The 19,065-nt window shown below is 42.1% G+C and overlaps 1 protein-coding gene across 1 annotated transcript in view; it reads left to right on the top strand.

The window, feature by feature from the left end:
• The window catches only part of KIAA0319 (KIAA0319 ortholog), a 134,542-nt gene that overhangs the window by 76,327 nt on the left and 39,150 nt on the right, over nucleotides 1-19,065 (top strand). Inside the window, exons 6-8 of the mRNA XM_029590770.1 lie at nucleotides 2,384-2,476; nucleotides 8,396-8,528; nucleotides 17,847-18,075. Coding sequence (XP_029446630.1) covers nucleotides 2,384-2,476; nucleotides 8,396-8,528; nucleotides 17,847-18,075 — 455 coding nt within the window. The remainder of the gene's footprint in view (nucleotides 1-2,383; nucleotides 2,477-8,395; nucleotides 8,529-17,846; nucleotides 18,076-19,065) is intronic.

The following is a 19,065-nucleotide window of genomic DNA, read 5'->3' as shown; positions in this document are numbered from 1 at the left end:
TCTCTCTCTTCCATACACACATGCACTCTTTGTCTCTTCTCACCTCGATTCTCATTAGCCATAGGAGCCTCTTCCTTCCCCAGGCCCACGGGACATGCGCTCCATTTCCTCTCCTACTCCTCCAGTAGTGTGGGCCCGCTCTGCCCTTGTTTTGTTTAGGGTGTGCGGCCCGACACTGTTGCTCCTCCTCCTGCATCTTCAGTTTCCCCGCAGAGGAGGGGGACACTCCTGCTGGTCTTTCTTGCTGTGCAGCACCGGGCTTCATGTTTTCTTCTGGGGGCATGGGAGCTGATACTCCTCCTTCGAATGTGCACTGCTCCAGGCCCTTTCTCTTCCCGCCTTCTGCAGCAGGCACCCGGAGTTTTCCGGTATTGGTCTGGGGACCCGGCAATTCGTTCAGAATTCCGGAGCCTCCGGGCCAAATCCGGAGAGTTCCCAGGTATGAGTGTGAGGCATCTGTGGCGGGGCTGGCAGTGTGAGGCAGACGCCATAGCAGTGTTCTGAGAGGGGCATTTTTTTTGCTGTCTCAAAATTCTACTCAATGTAAGAGACCTAGGAGTCAGTTTAGACTCAGAACTATGTTTTAAGCAACATATTAATAATATCATAAAAGAAGGCTTCTACAAGCTTCAAATATTAAAAAGGATTAAACCTTTCCATCATCACCATGATTAGCGCATTGTCTTGCAAACAGTTTTATTTTCTAAATTAGATTATTGTAATGCAATTCTTCTTGGATTACCTGCTTCCACCATTGCACCGCTTCAACTCTTACAAAATGCTGCGGCTAGGTTACTCAGCAACCTCAAAAGATCAGATCACATTACTCCAGTTCTAAAAGACCTACACTGGTTGCAATATTTTATAGAATTCAATACAAGGCCTTATCTCTTATTCATAAAACTTTGTATAATAACAAGACGAATTGGATGGATACAACATTTTTCTTCCAAGTTTCAAAGAAATTTTCGTTCCACAAACACTGGTCTCCTTGAAACTCCCTCTCCAAAACTGTCCCACCTCACTTCAAGAAGACAACGTGCCTTCTCAATAGCCGGACCACTCTTATGGAATACCCTTCCAACTGATCTGAGACTTGAATCATCCTCACAAACTTTTAAAAAGAATCTAAAAACATGGCTTTTCAAAAAGCATTTATAACATAAGAAAGAATTAACACTTAATTCTAACTTATTTATCACTTTTTATTTCTCCTCAGTTTTATTTTCTATTACAATGTAACCTCTCTAATTTTTGTTATATGTAAACCGATGTGATGACTTTGGTTGAATGTTGGTATATAAAAACAAATAAATAAAATAAATTCTGCCGCCTGAAGCGGCCGCCTCACCCTGCCTCATTATAGAACCATCCCTGCCTTGAGGATCCTCTATCGGCCACAGGGATACTTCAAAACCCACTGTGCGTACATGATTATACTGTATCCTGTGCTACTGCTAGGGTAGTGCATTACTAGTATTTAAAGGCACCATGTCTGTTTGTGCTGCCTAGGTACAATGTGGTGATTTTAAACAGCAGGTTTTAGAGAAGAGAAGGGGCAAGACAAATGAATGGCAACAGGTCTCCAGGTGTGTCCATAAATTGTATCTAATTATATAGAAACATAGAAATGACGGCAGAAGAAGGGCAAACGGCCCATCCAGTCTGCCCAGCAAGCTTCTTAAGTACTTTTAAGTAACATTTTAAAGTACTTTTAAGTACTTAGCTCCTTAAGTACTTACATGCAATCCTGTTGAGAGCTCAGACAACAGAAGGTGTATAGGATATTCTAACCTAGAAGGCACTATGTCAGCCAATAAACAATATATATGAAGACAGAATGCACTCTGTTATGGCTGCTCCGGATGGGGATAAGAGGCTCACACATAGGGAAATGAGGTAGTTGATGCATTCCAGGGCTTGGAGCCAGACAGACCCAAAGTGCTTTTGTTATACACTCAGTACTGCCCTATTTGCTCCTCTCTGGCCTCATGGACAGCCTTGGCTCCAGCTGTGAATAGTGATCATTTTTATTTGCCAGCCTGTTTGAGTAGCTAGTCACCTCCAATCCCGTTCTGGTATCAGAATGGGTGAATAGACCCTCTGTATTATTATTTACCAAATATTACCATGCAAATAAGTTCATTGTTAACTAGCCACTATACAAATGGTTTTCATTTATTCGTTGAGCGCATCCTCACATTACAGTACTGTTGATGAGTCAGTGGGAATGGAGAACAATACGTTGATTATCAGCACCGGCAACATTTTGTCATATTTCATTAAAACTCTCCTGCTGTCTAGGTATTTCTTGCCTTCTCTTGTAGTGAAAAATTGAGGGTTTTCCTGTCAGCATAATATATAACTTTGCTCTTGATTGCAGCAGTCAGAGGGAACCAGCCTCCCGTGGCAGTCGCGTCACCGGCGTCACAAGACATTTCTTTGCCCACAATCTCTACGTTCATTGATGGAAGTCGTAAGTACTGGGCAGCCCTTCTTAATAGCATGTACCCATGGTAGAAAACACTCAAAAGACCTGACTGAGGTCAGACCTGTGACTGCAGTCTGAAAGTGCGGGTCCAGAAAGGTCTTTCAATTGGACCCTGGTCTGTTGCATTCCTCACTGTGAAGCACAGAGGCTGAGAATAGCCGCACACTCTGCAAAAGTAACGAACTTTTGTGTAGGTTTATCCAGAAATTAGGACACCAGTGTAATAACAGGAGTACCCGATTCTATTGTTTGCACTGAAAATATTTTCACTTTGCTCCTTTTAAAATTGATGGTCAAAATCCTAGTGTTTGAAGTTTCAATCTATTTGGAGCCGTTTCCCAACCCAGCCCTGGAGGCTCTCCTAACTGGTTTGGTTCTCAGGATATCCATAATCAATAGGGATGAGGTAAATCAGAAACAGTATATGAGATCTATCTCATGCATATTCATGGTGGGTATCCTGATAACTAGGTTTTCAAATAGCCTGGGGATACCTCATTGTAATCTTTATGATTCCATGTGCTTTGGGTTGCCCTGGGGCTAGGGACTCTAGATGGGAAATCAACTTCTAGCTTCCAGCAATAAAGTGCTTTTGGGTCTTGTACATAGAGTGTCATATTGTCGTTGCCATAGAACTTCTCAAATGTCATGCTTGGGGGGGGGGGGGGTGAGCTCTTGGGGCCCTGCTAGTTTGATGCAGCCTGGTGCCTGCAAGCACAGACCAGGCCCTAGCAGGCGGCAGCTGATATGCAAGGAGAGAGAGACTAGACAGGAGTCTGGGCTGGCAGTACACAGACAGGTACAAAGTCCAGGCAATTGTCAGGACAGGCAGAGAACTTAGCAAGATCGATGTCAAGGCAGGGGTCGGGACAGGCAGAGATCAAACAGAGTCGGAGTCCAGGCAGGCAGAGAAACGGCACAGCAAGGGCAGACGTCGGTCCAGGTCAGCAACAAAAGATCAGTCTGAGGAAGGCTAAGTGGGAGGCAAGGCAAAGCAGGACAGGAGCATGGTGGGACGAGGCTGAACAAGGTAGGGACATGGCAAGACAAGATCAGAAGCAATGTAGCACCAAAAACTAGTGCAGAAGGACCTGTTACTGAGGCACTGGATGTTTGCTCAGAGCTTCTATATATACCAGTCAGGATGTGATGTCATCAGCTGGTGCCCCAGGAAATCCAGGGCTGCAAGACTTAATAAGGGGCCCAGGATGCAGGAAGTCTTGGCCAGGATGTTTGGATGCAGAATGGTGCAGAGCACTATGCTGGAGGTGCTCAGAGGTAAGGGGTATTACACTAAACTTGTCCTGGTAACCCCACAGTCAGTCAGGTAATCAGTATATCCACCACAAATATGCAACAGATACATTTGTGTACATTAGAGAACCAGTATATGGAAATGTGTCTCATGCATGTTCATTAGATATCCTGAAAACTCAACTGGCTGTGGGGTCATCAAAATGTGTTTGTGAAGCCCTGTTATAGATATTAGGGTTGCAATCTGGTTCCATTTCTTTTCATCAGGCTGATCCCCCTCCTAGTTCTACCCTATTAAGTGCATGGGCTTGTAGCATTGTTTACTATATGTCCCATGGAGCTGGATTAGCTTGGCCAACAGAAATTGAGCTTTTTGACACCCCTGATAGATACAGTATATGCAATATAAGCTGATGCAGCAGGTACATTACACACTGCAGTACCCTGATAGAGAGAGGGGTCACTCTTTGTGTGCTGAGGTACATATGATTTATTTATTTGTTCCCTAGCTCATAACAATGCAGAACAAATAAAATCAACTGTACATAGAAAATACAGGACTAAAAATTGTATTGCCTATGGAGTAACACATTAATAAAGTAAATAATACATAAACAGTACAGTAATAACATTTCCAAATTGTTCATAGACATAATAATAATTATTATTTATCTGACTTGATTAATCACCATTTCTTACTCCAGTAAATAAAGGCAATTTACAATTAAAAACATAGACAATTAAGTAGTTTAATAATGGGCAATAAAAAACACTACTGAAGAGAACACTACTGAACAGAACATTATCAATCATAAAAACAAAATAAATGAATTAAACATTAAAACATAATAATAATAATAAATAAATCCATATATGAATAAACTGATAAAACCTAAAAATAAATTCTAAATTAATGAAGGAAATTAAAAAAAAATAAGAAAATGGTGTAACAATGAAACAAAAGATAAAAATAGATAATTTAAGAAACCCTTGAAACGAATATGCAAATACAATATTTTAAAGGGATTTCCATAACATGATTGTCCTTGAGACAATCAACATATAAGCAGAAATACAAATTAATAGCACATTATTGTGGTATTAACCAACAAACCAAAATTTGCTAAAAAATACTGCAAAAATAGAACATAACAACCATAAAAATATATTCAGTGAAAACTCTTCATTACATATCAATTCCTAGTCCTGCCAAATCATCAGAAGATATAATTTAAAAGGACTAATGACTTAGAAGACCAAAAGTAGGTCATGTCTATAAGAATCAGCCTATAGATTGAACCTATGAGGTTCATATGTCATACGCAGAAAGTAACAACCTGATCCTTTTTCTAAATCGGTAAGGATGTTCCAAGCACTAGATATCTTTGGGCAATGCATTCCACAATTTTGGGGTGATGTAAGCAGAGTGGATCTGTATTGATCTTGAACATCTCCTTAACTTCCTGTACTGTAACCAAACACCACCCTATACACAGTATTTTTGGGCACTCAGCAACACCTGAAATAACTGAGAATGCATTCTCTTTCAGTTCCCAGATTTGTAATTACTTAACATCATCCCCTGCTGGAAGGCAGCACAATGAAATATACATAACTGGGCATGTGTTTTGGTCTGGACTGATACTCAAAAGCTTTTAGGATGGTCTAACGAGAGAGAGAGCTTTTTCCGTGGCTGCACCATTTTAGTGGAACTCACTTCCAGAGCAATTGCCTCTTATGGAAAGTACAAAGACATTTAAAACATCCTTTAAAACGTTTTTGTTTAAATTGGCCTATTTATAGGCCCTTTATGATGAAGTGGACTCCTGTTATGCTGCTAAGACTGGACCCTATTAAATTGGGTGCGTCATTTAAGCTGTTTTGAGGATGAGCTGAATTACCTTTTTAAGATGTTTGGAGCCCTCTAGTTTGTTTTGTTTAGTATATTATTTTCTGCTCGTATTGTATTGTTTGACTTATGTGTATGTTTTATTCTGTACGTCACTGAGTGCTTTGGCTTTAGGTGTTTCATAAATCTATATTAAAGATAAGTGTCTCAGTAGATCAAAGGTTAAGCAGGCCTTAGCCCACAATCAAGCCGATATTGTAAAGATGCCATAGAAAACAGGCACTCGGCGTTGAGTGCCTGCTTTCCTAACGCGCATCCAGCTACCTTTTCTGGGCATGCGATACAATATTTAAATGAGGGGTCACACTAAAGAGGAGATGCTAGGGACAATTGCATGCCCCTAGCACCTCCTTGGAAGTGGGTGCCCAGGAGAGGTGGCTGTCAATTTTTCGAGCGTCCACTTTCCTAACCTGTGCACAGCCATGGGTTAGCAAAATGGACGCTCATTAATTGAGCGTCCGTTTTCCTAACCTGACCACTGGCACACTTTTTTTTTTTAACTTTTTTTTTAACCTTTTGGTTCCTCCGACTTCATATTGCCATGATATAAAGTCAGAGGATGTACAGAAAAGCAGTATATTTTGCTTTTCTGTACACTTTTTTGGGCTTCTCGGAAATTAATGCCTGCTCTGGGTTGGCATTAATTTCCAAGTGCTAAAATGTGCAGATCGGGTGCACATTTTTTTTTTTATCTGGGGCGAATAGCTAATAGCCTCATCAACATGCATTTGCATGTGATGAGCGCAATTCATTTTGGCAGGGGGGGGTAGGTTGGTCGCGCGTTTTGGACGCGCTAAACCCTTTATGGTATAAGGGGTTGTAGATGCGCATCCAACCGCGGGTTAAACAGTGCGCTCAGCTGAGTGCCCTGTATTGTACCGGCCTGAATGTTTTCTGCAGCGCAAAACGTTTCTGCTGGGTAAGTGAAAATGAAAATCACTCATCAAGTTTCAGAAGGCCTTATATTTAAAGATTGCTGAGAGGGAATGGCAGAATCTCAGCCAGAATTTGTTAAAAATTAGAGGAGCTGGGCAAAGATTATAACTTTATTAGGGTGACGCGTTTAAAGATGCAAGCTTCAGGGACTATTAAGGTGCCATCTGCACACACTGTACTGCATGTGAAGCTGAGGTTCCTTATACAGGGGAAATGACTACAGGTTGTAAATACAGAATGTACTGTAGATCCATTGCACTTCTTTCATGTATCCTTTTATATGCATTGCATACACTCATTGTGCATTAGATATCTATTTTATTGTACATGCTTAAAAGAAAATTGTCTGCTTATGCAAGAAATAGTGTTTAAAAGGTTTAACATTGTCAATACTAATATTCATCATCCTCTATCAGTTTACGGTTAAGTTATCAGTTTATATTTTTAAGATGCTAGCCAGATTATGGGGGTCATTTTCAAAAGGTTTTTCATGCGTAAAGCTTGATTTTACTTGAGAAAATGCACTTTACTTGAGTAAGTAGGCTTTTGAAAATTGCTACGATAGCATGTTGCATTTATGCACGTAACTCCTTTGAAAATTACCTCCTTAAAACTGGGTTTTACATGTGTAAATGCCCTTTATGTGTGTAAATGGGCCTTTGAAAATTGCTAAATATATACCATTGAATTGTCAATAGGTTTTACCCATGTTAAGTGCTCTTAATACCGGTAAATGGGTTTTGAAAATAGCAGTTACATTTACTTGTGTAACTCCTTTGAAAATATCTCTTTTGGAAGCAGCTGTGTTTAGAAGAGTACAAATTATATCACATGCCATGATATATTTGTTTGGTTCATTTAGTGGCTCTGATATAGTTTGCGACATCATTGTTAATATGGACTGTTGGATCCACTGTGTGAGATGTCAGTTGTGATGCTCTTCCAAACATGACTCCTCCCAGGGGTTGCCTTGAAATTGATTCTGAATAGTTCAGGGGAATAAGGCTGGTTTTAACTCATGGGCACCCAAAGGCAATAGTTGGAGATAGTGGCCCCTTTCTTGATATGCCGCCGCACCCTCTGAGGCACCCCTGCTATCTGTTATATTTTTCGCCAGCCTGATAACTGCAGCAACTTTGGGCAACAAAATGCTGCATGGGGTCTGCCAGCCCTCATGTGCTTGGAGGCCCTGTGGTAGTCCCATCCCTTACACAGGTTTCCATGGTGACAAGAAGCCCATGCAGGAGGAAGGGCAGGGCCTCTTAGTGCACAAGGGCTGGCAGGCCACATGCTGAATTCCTTTTGCCGAAGCTGCTGCCATTCTCGGGCAGGACAGCGGCGTAGCTGCAGGCTTGGATCAGTGACATGGCAGCTGAGGCGGTGCACTGGCACCTATGAAAATTCAGCAGCGGATGCAGTTGCCTCCATTGCTTATGCCTAAATCTGGGCCTTCAGGGAAAAGCATCTCAGGTCCCTGAGGACTGCAAACAGGTCTGGTTTTTAGGCTGACCAATGTGTAAAAATTGATTGGGCTCATAATGTCTAGCTATATGTCAGGTGAATATTCAGTGTAGGTACATTGCAAATCAGGCCTGTTTGAGGTTCTTTAGGACCAGAATCTCTTACCCAGGCATAGTTTATGTAAGTACAATACTCAATGAGAGAGAGAACCTTTTCTCCCATTTTCCTACAGAGAGAAACATGGGAAAATAAGGCTAATAGTATAGAAAATGTTACCTGCTTTCACACTATTTAACATTAATGCTGGTACTAATACAAGCTGTCTGCATTTTGCTTTAATTCAGAGAGTAGAGATGATGATAAAATAATCAGTTACCACTGGGAGGAGATTAAAGGTCCATTAAGAGAACAGAAGGTGTCAGCTGACTTTCCTGTCTTGCATTTGTCTAACCTTGTTCCTGGCAATTACACATTCAGGTGAGAGGACTGGTTTTCTGTGACTCAGATTTCCAAGAATTAAGTCTTGTTCTTAGCTAGAGATGTGCTTCTTCCCTTTGCTAATCAGGATTGCATCTTCCTTATCAAAAGTAGAAGAAATCTGCTTTATTTATGACATTTGATATTCCACCTTTTTCGCAAGGCAGATTACAATTAAATATAATTCAAACTTACAAGTACAGTATAGTACAATAATAATAGTAATCAGGCCAACTTAAATTATAATTAAACCATATATAGAGTAGATCTTATTTACAGTAGAGATAACAATAGGGCTAGCACCTGATGTAGACGAAGGAAGCTTTCTGCCATCAAAAGCTCAATGGCGTCCAAGTTAAAGTTTTGGTTTGAAGTCCAGGTAGACCAGTCATGTCATACACAGGAATGGAATTTAGGGGAAGGTCTGGTTGAACGGACAAGGCTTAACTTTTTTTTGGAAGGTAAGATAGTGATCGTGGTACCTTATACCAAAGTTTGGGTAGGTCCATAGACTGAATGCACGAAGTCTTGTACAGGTCAATCTGGAAGAAGCTAGGGGAGGGGAGGTGTGAAGGGCCATTTGGGAAGAGTGGAGAAAAGATGTTGGGAGTGATACTTGGGGTGATACTTGTTTGTTCATGCATGGGGAAGGTTCTGACAGGGAAGGTAGAGATTGCAAGGGTTGACCTTGGCAACTTAGCCAGAGGAATTCTGGCTTTGAGTTTGTGTTTTGCAGTGCTGTTGGACTACTGCAGTAAGACAAGCATTGAAATTGGCAAAAGATGAGGTCTGATAGTGATCAATTATTTTTGGATGGGAGCCTGGTTTCCTTAGGAGAAGTTTAATGATTGCTTTTTTAAGTGAGCATGGTAGGGCACCTTGAGTTGTATAGCATTTATAATGATGGTTAGCCGGCGACTAGATCCTGTTTATCTTGCAGATGAATATGGGGGAATTCGGTCTAAAGGGCTCGTGGATCGATTGATTCTCTAGAGAAACTTCTCCACCTCTGTTGTCCTGAAGTCGGCAAGTGGGATGTTATCTGGGGAGGAGTTGAGTAACTGTGTTACTTAGTCTATTTGATCTTGTGGTGAGTTGAGAAGATGCAACAAAAAAGGAGCATATGGTTTGATTTTTATTTCCATGAAGAATTCAGCAAAGTTTTCTGCTATAGGGACCTCTGGAGCAATGATAGGTGTTATGGATTCAGGTTTGGAGAGCTTTTTTCCCTAGTTCAAAAAGTTTACTTAGGTGATTTTGAGAGAATTTGAGTTGTTTGGGTATGTAGTCCTTTTTTGCTTGCCGAACAGCTGCTTTATATTTTTTTAGCATGCTCCTTACAGGTATGAAAGTTGCTATCAGTTCTGTGTTTCCGCTCTGTCCATTCAAGTTGGTGGGAATGCAGTTTGAGGAGAAGACTTTCATGGAACCATGGTGAGTTTCTGTGAGGTCTCATCAGGTTGGGCTTGAAGGGGGCTAGAGTCTTGATAGTTGTGGAAAATTCATTCAGATGGATCTGCTTTGGTTAGCATCCCAGGTATGATGAGACACATACATATTTTTGCTAATAACTAGGACCAGTGTTTGGGCTGTGCAACCTGTGAGGTCGCACAGGGCACCATGCACTAGGGAATGCCACCATTGTTCCCTCTCAGTGCCACTGACGAGAGCCTTTGGGGCTGGAGAAGTACTGCTTCTGCCAGCCCCTCTTATCTCTAGACATGTCCTGCAGGGCCCAAAAGCCTCTGCCGCCCAGCATCCTGATTTGGTCTGGGGAGCTGAAGAACTAGTGTTGTAGCCCTCCCTTTCCCTCCCCTCAGCCCAGCTGGCAGGAGAGCAGAGTCCATGCACGGTGCTTCTAATTTCCTCCTGCTGCTGGCTCTGCTCTCTCTCTCTCTCATAGCTCAGTTGATCTGTAAATTGAACTGCCTGGGAGAGTGAGGAGTCTATAGCAGGACTAGCTCCATTTCTCCTATTATCAGACTCCTGGGGAGAGGCAGATGGAAGATGAAGGGGAGGAAGGGTGACAGTGAAAGGTAAGGGAAGAAAGGGGAAGGAAAGGGTCAGTTTTAGGGATGTGTAACTTCCCCTCTCCCAGCTGTTTTTTTTTTTTGGGGGGGGGGGGGGGGGGGGGAAGGAGAGCGCCATCCCTGGTGCTTGTGCAGGGCTCAGCCAGCACTATAGCCGGCCCCGCTAGTAACAGAGGACAAGTTTCTAGTGGAAGGTTTGGGTGCAGGATCGAGCTGGGTCTGTTTTAGGATTGGAACAGTGGTGTGGACTAGATAGCAGTCCAGTTGATTTGGGGGTGGGGAGGCCCTAACTTGCTTTCCATTTCCACTTGTTTTGGCTGAGATTTTTTTTGTTTTGTTTTTAAGATATTATGACAGAGTATAATATTTCCTTCTCAAACAACGTAAAGCTAACCCTGAATGTTGCAGAAATATCACTAGTGCATGCTCTTATTACGTACGATAATAGGATTGTCTCCCGATGAGCACAGTGCTGTAAATGCGTGTGGAATTACAGGGTGCTACGAGAGAGACAGAATAAATGAGATGCACACAACAACATGACAAACAAGCTCATCCTGATTCCCAAGAACTCAAGTCTATAGTAAAACCGAGAGGGTCATTTACTAAGCCTCTGGGGAAAATGCCGCGGCTTAGAGTCCTCAAGCACTGTGTGATGGCGGCCCCTTGGCTGTGCGACTGCCAAGGCCCGAATAAACAGTCCTCCACTAGTACTTCCAAAACACCAGGGATCGATCTACGGTCCCCCTAGAGCTTTTGGAACATGGCAAGGCCGGGCCCAGACCCCTAGGGGGTGCTCGATGCCTCACTGGACCACCATGACTGTATCACTAAGGTACAGAGGGGTCCGGGGGGGGGGATGGTGCCAAACTCCGGGGGGGGGGTTATCAAAAAGGGGAGGTGTTTGAGGAAGGGCAGAACCTGCTCCTGGGATCCCAAATTTGAGCAAATTTTTAAAAATTTCTTCGGCCGCTTCCAGGGGTGGCAGGGGGTGGAATGGAGGGGTCTAGATCATATCCCCTCCCAAAGTTTTGGCAATATTTGGGAGAGGGGATGTTTATTCAGGCTGATTAGCACCATTACAAATATGGCCCCAGGAGCATCGGGACATGCATTAGCATCCCGATGCTCCCAGGGAAAGGTAGCTCTTAGCTAACTTTAAATCTAATAATGCTGCTTGCAGATTTTGAGGCAAGCCGCATTATTTGATCTACATCATTTTGCCCAGTAATGACCCTATTAGCATGCTAATCAGCTTATTGCTATACTCACAGTAATCAGGGGAAGATAACACATGGTATTTGAAATGCCGAGCTTTTATTGCTGTGCTAGGCCGTGCACCATGCAGTACACTTCTAATGCTGCTTTGTTAATGACCGACCCAAGAGAGAAAATGCAAATCTTGGAAATAGCTCTGCTGTGAAACATGTCTAACCAGAGGCCTGTGTACCTGGAATTCAGCTTTGGTAGGGGCATCCTTGCTGGTATAAGTAATGTCTGTTACATGTTTTGTTTCTTCTCTGTTCCAGGCAGATTTAAGTAAAGACCAAAATGTCTGGTCCCATAATTGTGCTGAATCCACAAGCTGCACTGTACCAATGCATGGTTTCTTGCCAGAACTCAGGGTCTGATGTAACAATTCTGGGCACAATACTTAAAAAAAATTATAGTATAACATTTTGGAGGGAAAAAAAAAAAACTATCACTAAAAATGATGACCATATTGGAAGAGTAAGTAGAAATGTTAATATGGAAACAGAATGTGTCTGCAGATGAGAATCCCTTGGTCACCCAAACTGCCTGTCAGGACCATCTTCAGGCTGGTGTGAACAGTGCAACTGTACTGGGCCCAGCAGCTGGAGAGGCCTCACAGTGGTTTCCAGTCTCAAGCCTAAATACAACCCTGCGGTACCTTGCTGGCAGGGAGAGTAAGCAAACATTATTGGCCAGAAGAGCTGGCTTACTCATGGAACAGGCAGCTGAAAGAAGAGTAGACTTGTGTGCTGACCAGCAGGAGGGGATGAACTGAGCAGAAGAGTTGGCTCATGCAAGGGACCAGCGTATGGGAAAAAAAAAAAAAAAAAGCTTGGATCCTCCTGCTTGCTTGACCAAGGGGAGGTTTTGGGGGGCTTCTGTGAGGTTGGGATGGAATCGGGTGGCAGAGAAGGGGTTCTGGATCAGGCAGGCCATTTCTTTTGTTTGCTTGAACATGGGAGGGAAGGGAGATCAGGGAATATTTAAAAAAAATCATTAAATTGGTTGGAGAGGGGTTCGGGAGGGGCTTTTTTCTTCAAAATGCTAACAGCTGGAAGATGGATTGAGGCTGCTTTATTCCCACAAATGTATGTATTTTTTAATGGAGTGGAGGCTGGGAGAGGATGTTTCTTTAACAAAACCTTAGACTATTAGTGCTGATTTTCAGCACTAACAGCTACATTTTCCAGGAAGTTAAGGCGAAAGGTTTGACCAGATTTAGGAATTTTCAGATAAAATTCTAGCTAGTCAGGTTCTTCTGAAAATTCTCCTAAATATAATCAGCTAAAATTAGCCAGTTACCTTATCCATTGTGGCTGCCTGAAAAATGCCCTTGGGGGCACTGAGAGGAGAGGATCACCTTACTGGTGGCTGAAAGGAATCAGTACGTTTTTGCTCGGGAAATTTTCTTTTTTTTAAAAGTATTGGGGTGAAGTTAACTATTGGGGGGAGTATTATTTAGTGTGTTTGGGTGTGTTTGTGCTTTTGTGCTTTTAATAATCAGTAAGGCAGGGAATAAACTGAAGTTAGACTGTTTGTATTTTAAAATAGTTGGTCAGTAAGGCAGCTAATACGCAGAAGTTAGTGTTTGTATCTTAAAAAAAAAAAAAAAAAAAAAAGGTAGCCGGAAGCTAGAAATAAGCTAGGAGCAGTGTATACCTAAGTAAAAAGGTTGAAAAGATCAGCACTCACCTTGGAAAGATGTTAAGGTAGTGTGAGTTGGTTTGATTAGGTACCAACATTTGTTAATCAAAAGAGCAGTGAGTCACTCTGGCTGACTAACTGAAGTTAGACTGTTTTAAACCCAGCTACACTAACACTAACCACATCCTCTGGCAACAAATTCAAGAACTTAATTGTGCATTGAGTAAAAAAGAATTTTCTCAGATTAGTCTTAAATGTGCTACTTGCCAACTTCATGGAGTTCTCCCTAGTCCCTTTATCATCCGAAAGTGTAAATAACATATTCACATCTACTCGTTCAAGACTTCTCATTGTTGTCTTTTCATGGGTAGTGTTGTTATTGTTTGAATCTACCTGTTAGTGTTTTATGGTATAGCAGATATCCTATAGGTCCTGAGTACATTTGTTTGCAGGATTTTGTTTTATACAATGTTCCTGGTAGTGGATGGAGTTTGTGTTGCTCTTACTGATGTGACACCAGAATTTCAATATTATTTTGCTATGTTGAGTGGTAAGGGGAAATGTCCTGTTTCTGCTCTGTATCCTTTGTTGGGAGAGTTTCTGTGAATGCAAGATAACTGTAGAACCTGAGATACAGGGTTTATATTGGGATTTTGTCCTGTCCTGTTTAGACTCCAGACTTCACTCTCATATAATGGAATTTTATTGATAGATGCTTTTGAACAATTTTAGTGGTAGTTGTACTAGATGGTTGCAACTTGCCAGAGTTTCTTTTTTGTTGTCTGGAGAAGCCACTGACATGCGTGCGCAGCATCTTGCGACAATGGTGCAGAATGTGTGCCTCCTGCTTTATGAGCAGGGGTGTCTTGTCTCCTCCTGGATGGAGTTTGGTAAGAGGCGGGTGTGAGAAAAACCATGGGCGCCCCACGGGGATCAAACTAACAAGGTGATTTCCCTGTCACAGGTCATATAAGATGGCCTCTCTGACAGCTGCATGGGAACATAGAGCAAAGCTCATTTAAAATTTAATATTTAAAAGCATGATGTCCAATTATATGATTTTACAGGCTTGTTCTGAGAGGAGGGGACGCTACTGATCATGATTCGGTTGTTTAATTATCAACATCTTGGGGTGGAGGGAGGGGAGCTTATGGGCCCATGCCCTGGATCTTTTAGATACCTAGCAATGCCTCTGAAGTGGAGTTTAGGAACTCTAAAGTTATTGTTCAAAAAAATGAGAAACCTGTGAGAGGCTCCATTTGAATCCACTGTTGAGGGGAAGGGAGGCAAAGGGGCTCATGGGGTCAGCCGGTGCATTTTGAAAGCTGGAGTGAGTGGGGATCGCTCCTGTCCCCAGTTGTCCATCCCTTCAGTAGGGTAAGCTTTGGGTGGGCAGAGGAGCCTTCCAAGCATTTTGGGAGGACCAGGGTTTGAGGCTTTCTGAAGGTCCTTTCCTTTTACGCTTCTGCTTTATGAGGGGGTCAGGGTTCCAGTGAGGAGGTCCACATGGACCACTTGGGGTTCTGTGAAACCCTGGGTAGGCTTCACATGTGCCGTGCGGCCCCTTTAACAATGTGCACTGGTGCACATAAAACACTGCTCCCCCGAGCCACCCACAAAAATAACTAGTCCTTAAGGTGGGTTTTTTTGTTTTTTTGAAAACAGGCCTGTGAAGCATTTTTGTGCACCCATTCTCACATTGATTAGCTGTTTTGCAGGGTGGAACCAGGCTGCTGGCGCTAACCTTTAAAAAGGAGATAGAGCAGCTTTTAAACTAGAACAAAGGGGAAAGCCGACAGTCGCTCAGCAGCGTGTGGTTCAGAGAAAGGTATCTTCGAAGGATACTAATGAAGCATTAGATTTAGGAGATCCAACAGTGAGGTTCCAATAATAATAAAAGTAGTCCAAGTGCCTATAATTAAAATCTCACCTGAGTTAAAAGATTCCAAGTTATTCCTGTCAACTAAAAAGCAATGTAAATACAAAGAAAAACACACTTCGAAATGTTTGTATGCTAATGCCAGAAGTCTAAGAAGTGAGATGGGAGAATTAGAATGTATAGCAGTAAATGATGACACAGACTTAATTGGCATCTGAGACATGATGGAAGGAGTATAACCAATGGATAGTGCTATACCGGGATACAAATTATATCGCAATGACAGAGAAGAGTATCTTGGTGGCGCATTATGTCTGGGATGGCATAGAGTCCAACAGGATAAAAATCCTGCATGAGACTAAATGTACAATCAAATCTTTGTGTGTGGAAATCCCTTGTGTGTTGGGGAAGACTATAGTGGTAGGAGTATACCACTGTCCACCTGGACAAGATGGTGAGACAGACAGTGAAATGCTAAGAGAAATTAGGGAAGCTAACCAAACAGTTAGTGCAGTAATGATAGAAGATTTCAATTACCCCAATATTGACTGGGTAAGTGAAACATCAGGGCATGCTAGAGAGATAACTTTTCTAGCTGGAATAAAAGACAGGTTTATGGAGCAATTGGTTCAGGAACTGACGAGAGTGGGAGCAATTTAGATCTAATTCTCAGTGGAGTGCAGGATTTGGTTAGAGAAGTAATGGTGGTGGGGCCACTTGGCAATAGTGATCATAATGTGATCAAATTTGAATTAATGACTGGAAGGGGGACAATAAGCAAATTCATGGCTCTAGCGCTAAACTTTCAAAAAGGAAACTTTGACAAAATGAGAAAAATAGGTAGAAAAAAACCTAAAAGGTACCGCTACAAAGATAAAAAGTTTACAACAGGCATGGACATTGTTAAAAAAATACCACCCTAGAAGCAGATGTATTCCATGCATTCAGAAAGGTGGAAGGAAGACAAACCGATTACCGGCATGGTAAAAAAGGCTATTTTAGCCAAAAGATCTTTATTCAAAAATTGGAAGAAGGATCCTTCAGAAAAATATAGGATAAAGCATAAGCATTGGCAAGTTAAATGTAAGACATTGATAAGATAGGCTAAGAGAAAATTTGAAAAGAATTTGGCGATAGAGGCAAAAACTCACAATAAAAATGTTTTAAAATATATCCGAAGCAGAAAGCCTGCAAGGGAGTTGGTTGGACCATTGGATGATCAATGGGTTAAAGGGGCACTTAGAGAGAATAAGGCCATCGCGGAAAGATTAAACGATTTCTTTGCATCAGTGTTTACTGGAGAGGATGTTGGAGAGATAACCGTCCCGGAGAAGGTTTTCATGGGTGATGATTCTGATCAACTGAACCAAATCACGGTGAACCTGGAAGATGTGGTAGGCCTGCTTGACAAACTGAAGAGTAGTAAATCACCTGGACCAGATGGTACACACCCCAGGGTTCTGAAAAAATTAAAAATGAAATTTCAGAACTATTAGTAAAAATGTGAACCTATCATTAAAATCATTCGATGCACCTAACATTGGAAGATGGCCAGTGTAATCCCTATATTTAAAAAGGGATCCAGGGTGAAACGGGAAACTATAGACTGGTGAGCCTGACTTTGGTGCTGGGAAAAATTGTGGAAACTGTTATAAAGAAAAAAATCACCAAATATATAGATAGGCTATGTCCCATCAAACCATGTCTATGTGGATTTACCCAAGGGAAGTCTTACCTCACAAATCTCCTACATTTTTTGAGAAGGTTTTTGTATGTGTATGTGTGTTTCTATGAGGGAGAGTTCCTGCGCACATGTGTGTGCATGAGTGAGAGTACCTGTATATATGTGTGTGTGAGAGGGGTTAAAGTTTGTGCACCTTCCTCCAATCTACGACAATCTCAGGAGGACTGGAAATCTAAAGTTCCCAGGAATGGAGAGTGGGATCTATTTTATTTTATCCTTGTTAGTTTAATTATTGGATGTGATGTATCTGCTGTTTTGAAATATTTTATTAGTGTTTGGTAATATTTTAAATATTTTTATACGTATTTTTAATTGCTGAATTTATCAGCAGATTTGACTTTCTTTTTATTGATGTGTTTACTGTGACTTTTCACCTTTTGTATCTATGATTTCCCAGCAGTCATGATCTGGGCTCCCACTGTCTCACAATTATGATGACCCTTTATATTCACCTCCCTTGGGGGTTGATTAGAGGTTGTTGGTTTTCCTTTCTTAGCCACCTCTGGGACAGATTTGCTAAGTTGGATGCTCATTTTTTTTTTTTTAATTGCTGCTGCTTGTCCTACAGATTTGCTTCTTTTACCCTTCCTTCTTGTCTATTTTGCTGCTTTTTGGGCAGGCTGCAGTTCACTGATGCATGCCTAGGATTACTTTTCCAAATCAAAATATGAAATATTCAGAAAGGGGGAAAGCATGACAGTTCTTTAATGTGTGGATACCGTAAAGGGAGATGATTGAGTTCTTTATAAACCTCTTCCCCGGGGCAGGTTAACAGTGATTGATTCAGATGGAGCTGCGGACTCCACTATTGCATCGCTGACTGTCGTCAAGCCTGTGGACTATCCTCCCATCGCCAATGCAGGGCCGAATCAGGCCTTAGCGCTGTCCCAAAACTACGTCACCCTGAATGGAAACCAAAGTAGTGATGACCACCAAATTGTTAGCTATGAGTGGTCGTTGAGCCCGAACAGTAAAAGCACAGTAGTGGAGATGCAGGTAAGTTGGACCTTATTTCAGCATCCACTAGCATCAAAGTATGGGCATGATGATATTAAACTGATCATGTGCACTGATCTCTTGAGAGGTGGAAACTATGGTGTGGGTAAAGTAAGAATTGAAGCAAGTCATGTTAGGACATCAATATATCATTCACGGAGAAAAGGGGGGGTGACCCTTGCAATTACAATCATAAGCTTGGAATCAGGGAGTCCTTGGCTCAGATTCTAGTTCACATCTTTCATGGAATATATCCAGGGAGAGGAGTTTTATAACATCCCGCATGTAGAAAGTACTCGCACACTTCAGGCTAAAATTTCAAAGCAGACTTAAGTGTGTAAGTCTGCTTTGAACATTAGCAGATGTATGCAGAACTCAGCACGACATATGCGCACACATTTGCACTTGCTTGCTTGGGAGCGGGCATAAACGTGTACGTCCGCATTTATGCACTTACTTCTAGAAATCACAAGTCATGCAGTAAATGGTTTCCCTGCCTCAGCCCTGCCCCCTGGGAATGCCTGTTTCTAAAATGCCCATTTACAAGCATTAAACCACACTTTATTCTCTACATTCTTTTGAAACTCAGGCCGTAAATCAAATCAAATTACATCACTGACATCTTGGACAAGTCCTCCTCCCTCTCATCTTCTCTCTCCATCCCTGGTCCTCTTCTTTTCCATCCCCTCGTCCCATCCCCGAGATCTCCTCTCTCTGCTGATCTCTTTTCCTCATCCAATAAAACAGAAGCAAGGCTGGAAAACGATTTGATTTTTATATTGTAATATAAAAGATACAAATGTTTGCCAATGTGCTTCAGAAATGTCCTAATTCTTGCTGCAGAGCCTACCCTTGAGCAGATACAGGAAACTGTGGGGCTGTGCCTGAGACCTTCTGCTCCCTGCTCTCTGACCTTGCCAGGGGTGGGGGAGGGTGCCCAGGAGATGAATCCTTACACATTACACCAGGGCCTCCCAAACCTGTCCTGTG

Source organism: Rhinatrema bivittatum, chromosome 2, assembly GCF_901001135.1.
Source record: "Rhinatrema bivittatum chromosome 2, aRhiBiv1.1, whole genome shotgun sequence".
Classification (NCBI taxonomy): Eukaryota; Metazoa; Chordata; class Amphibia; order Gymnophiona; family Rhinatrematidae; genus Rhinatrema; species Rhinatrema bivittatum.
This window is presented reverse-complemented; position numbering and strand designations above follow the sequence as displayed.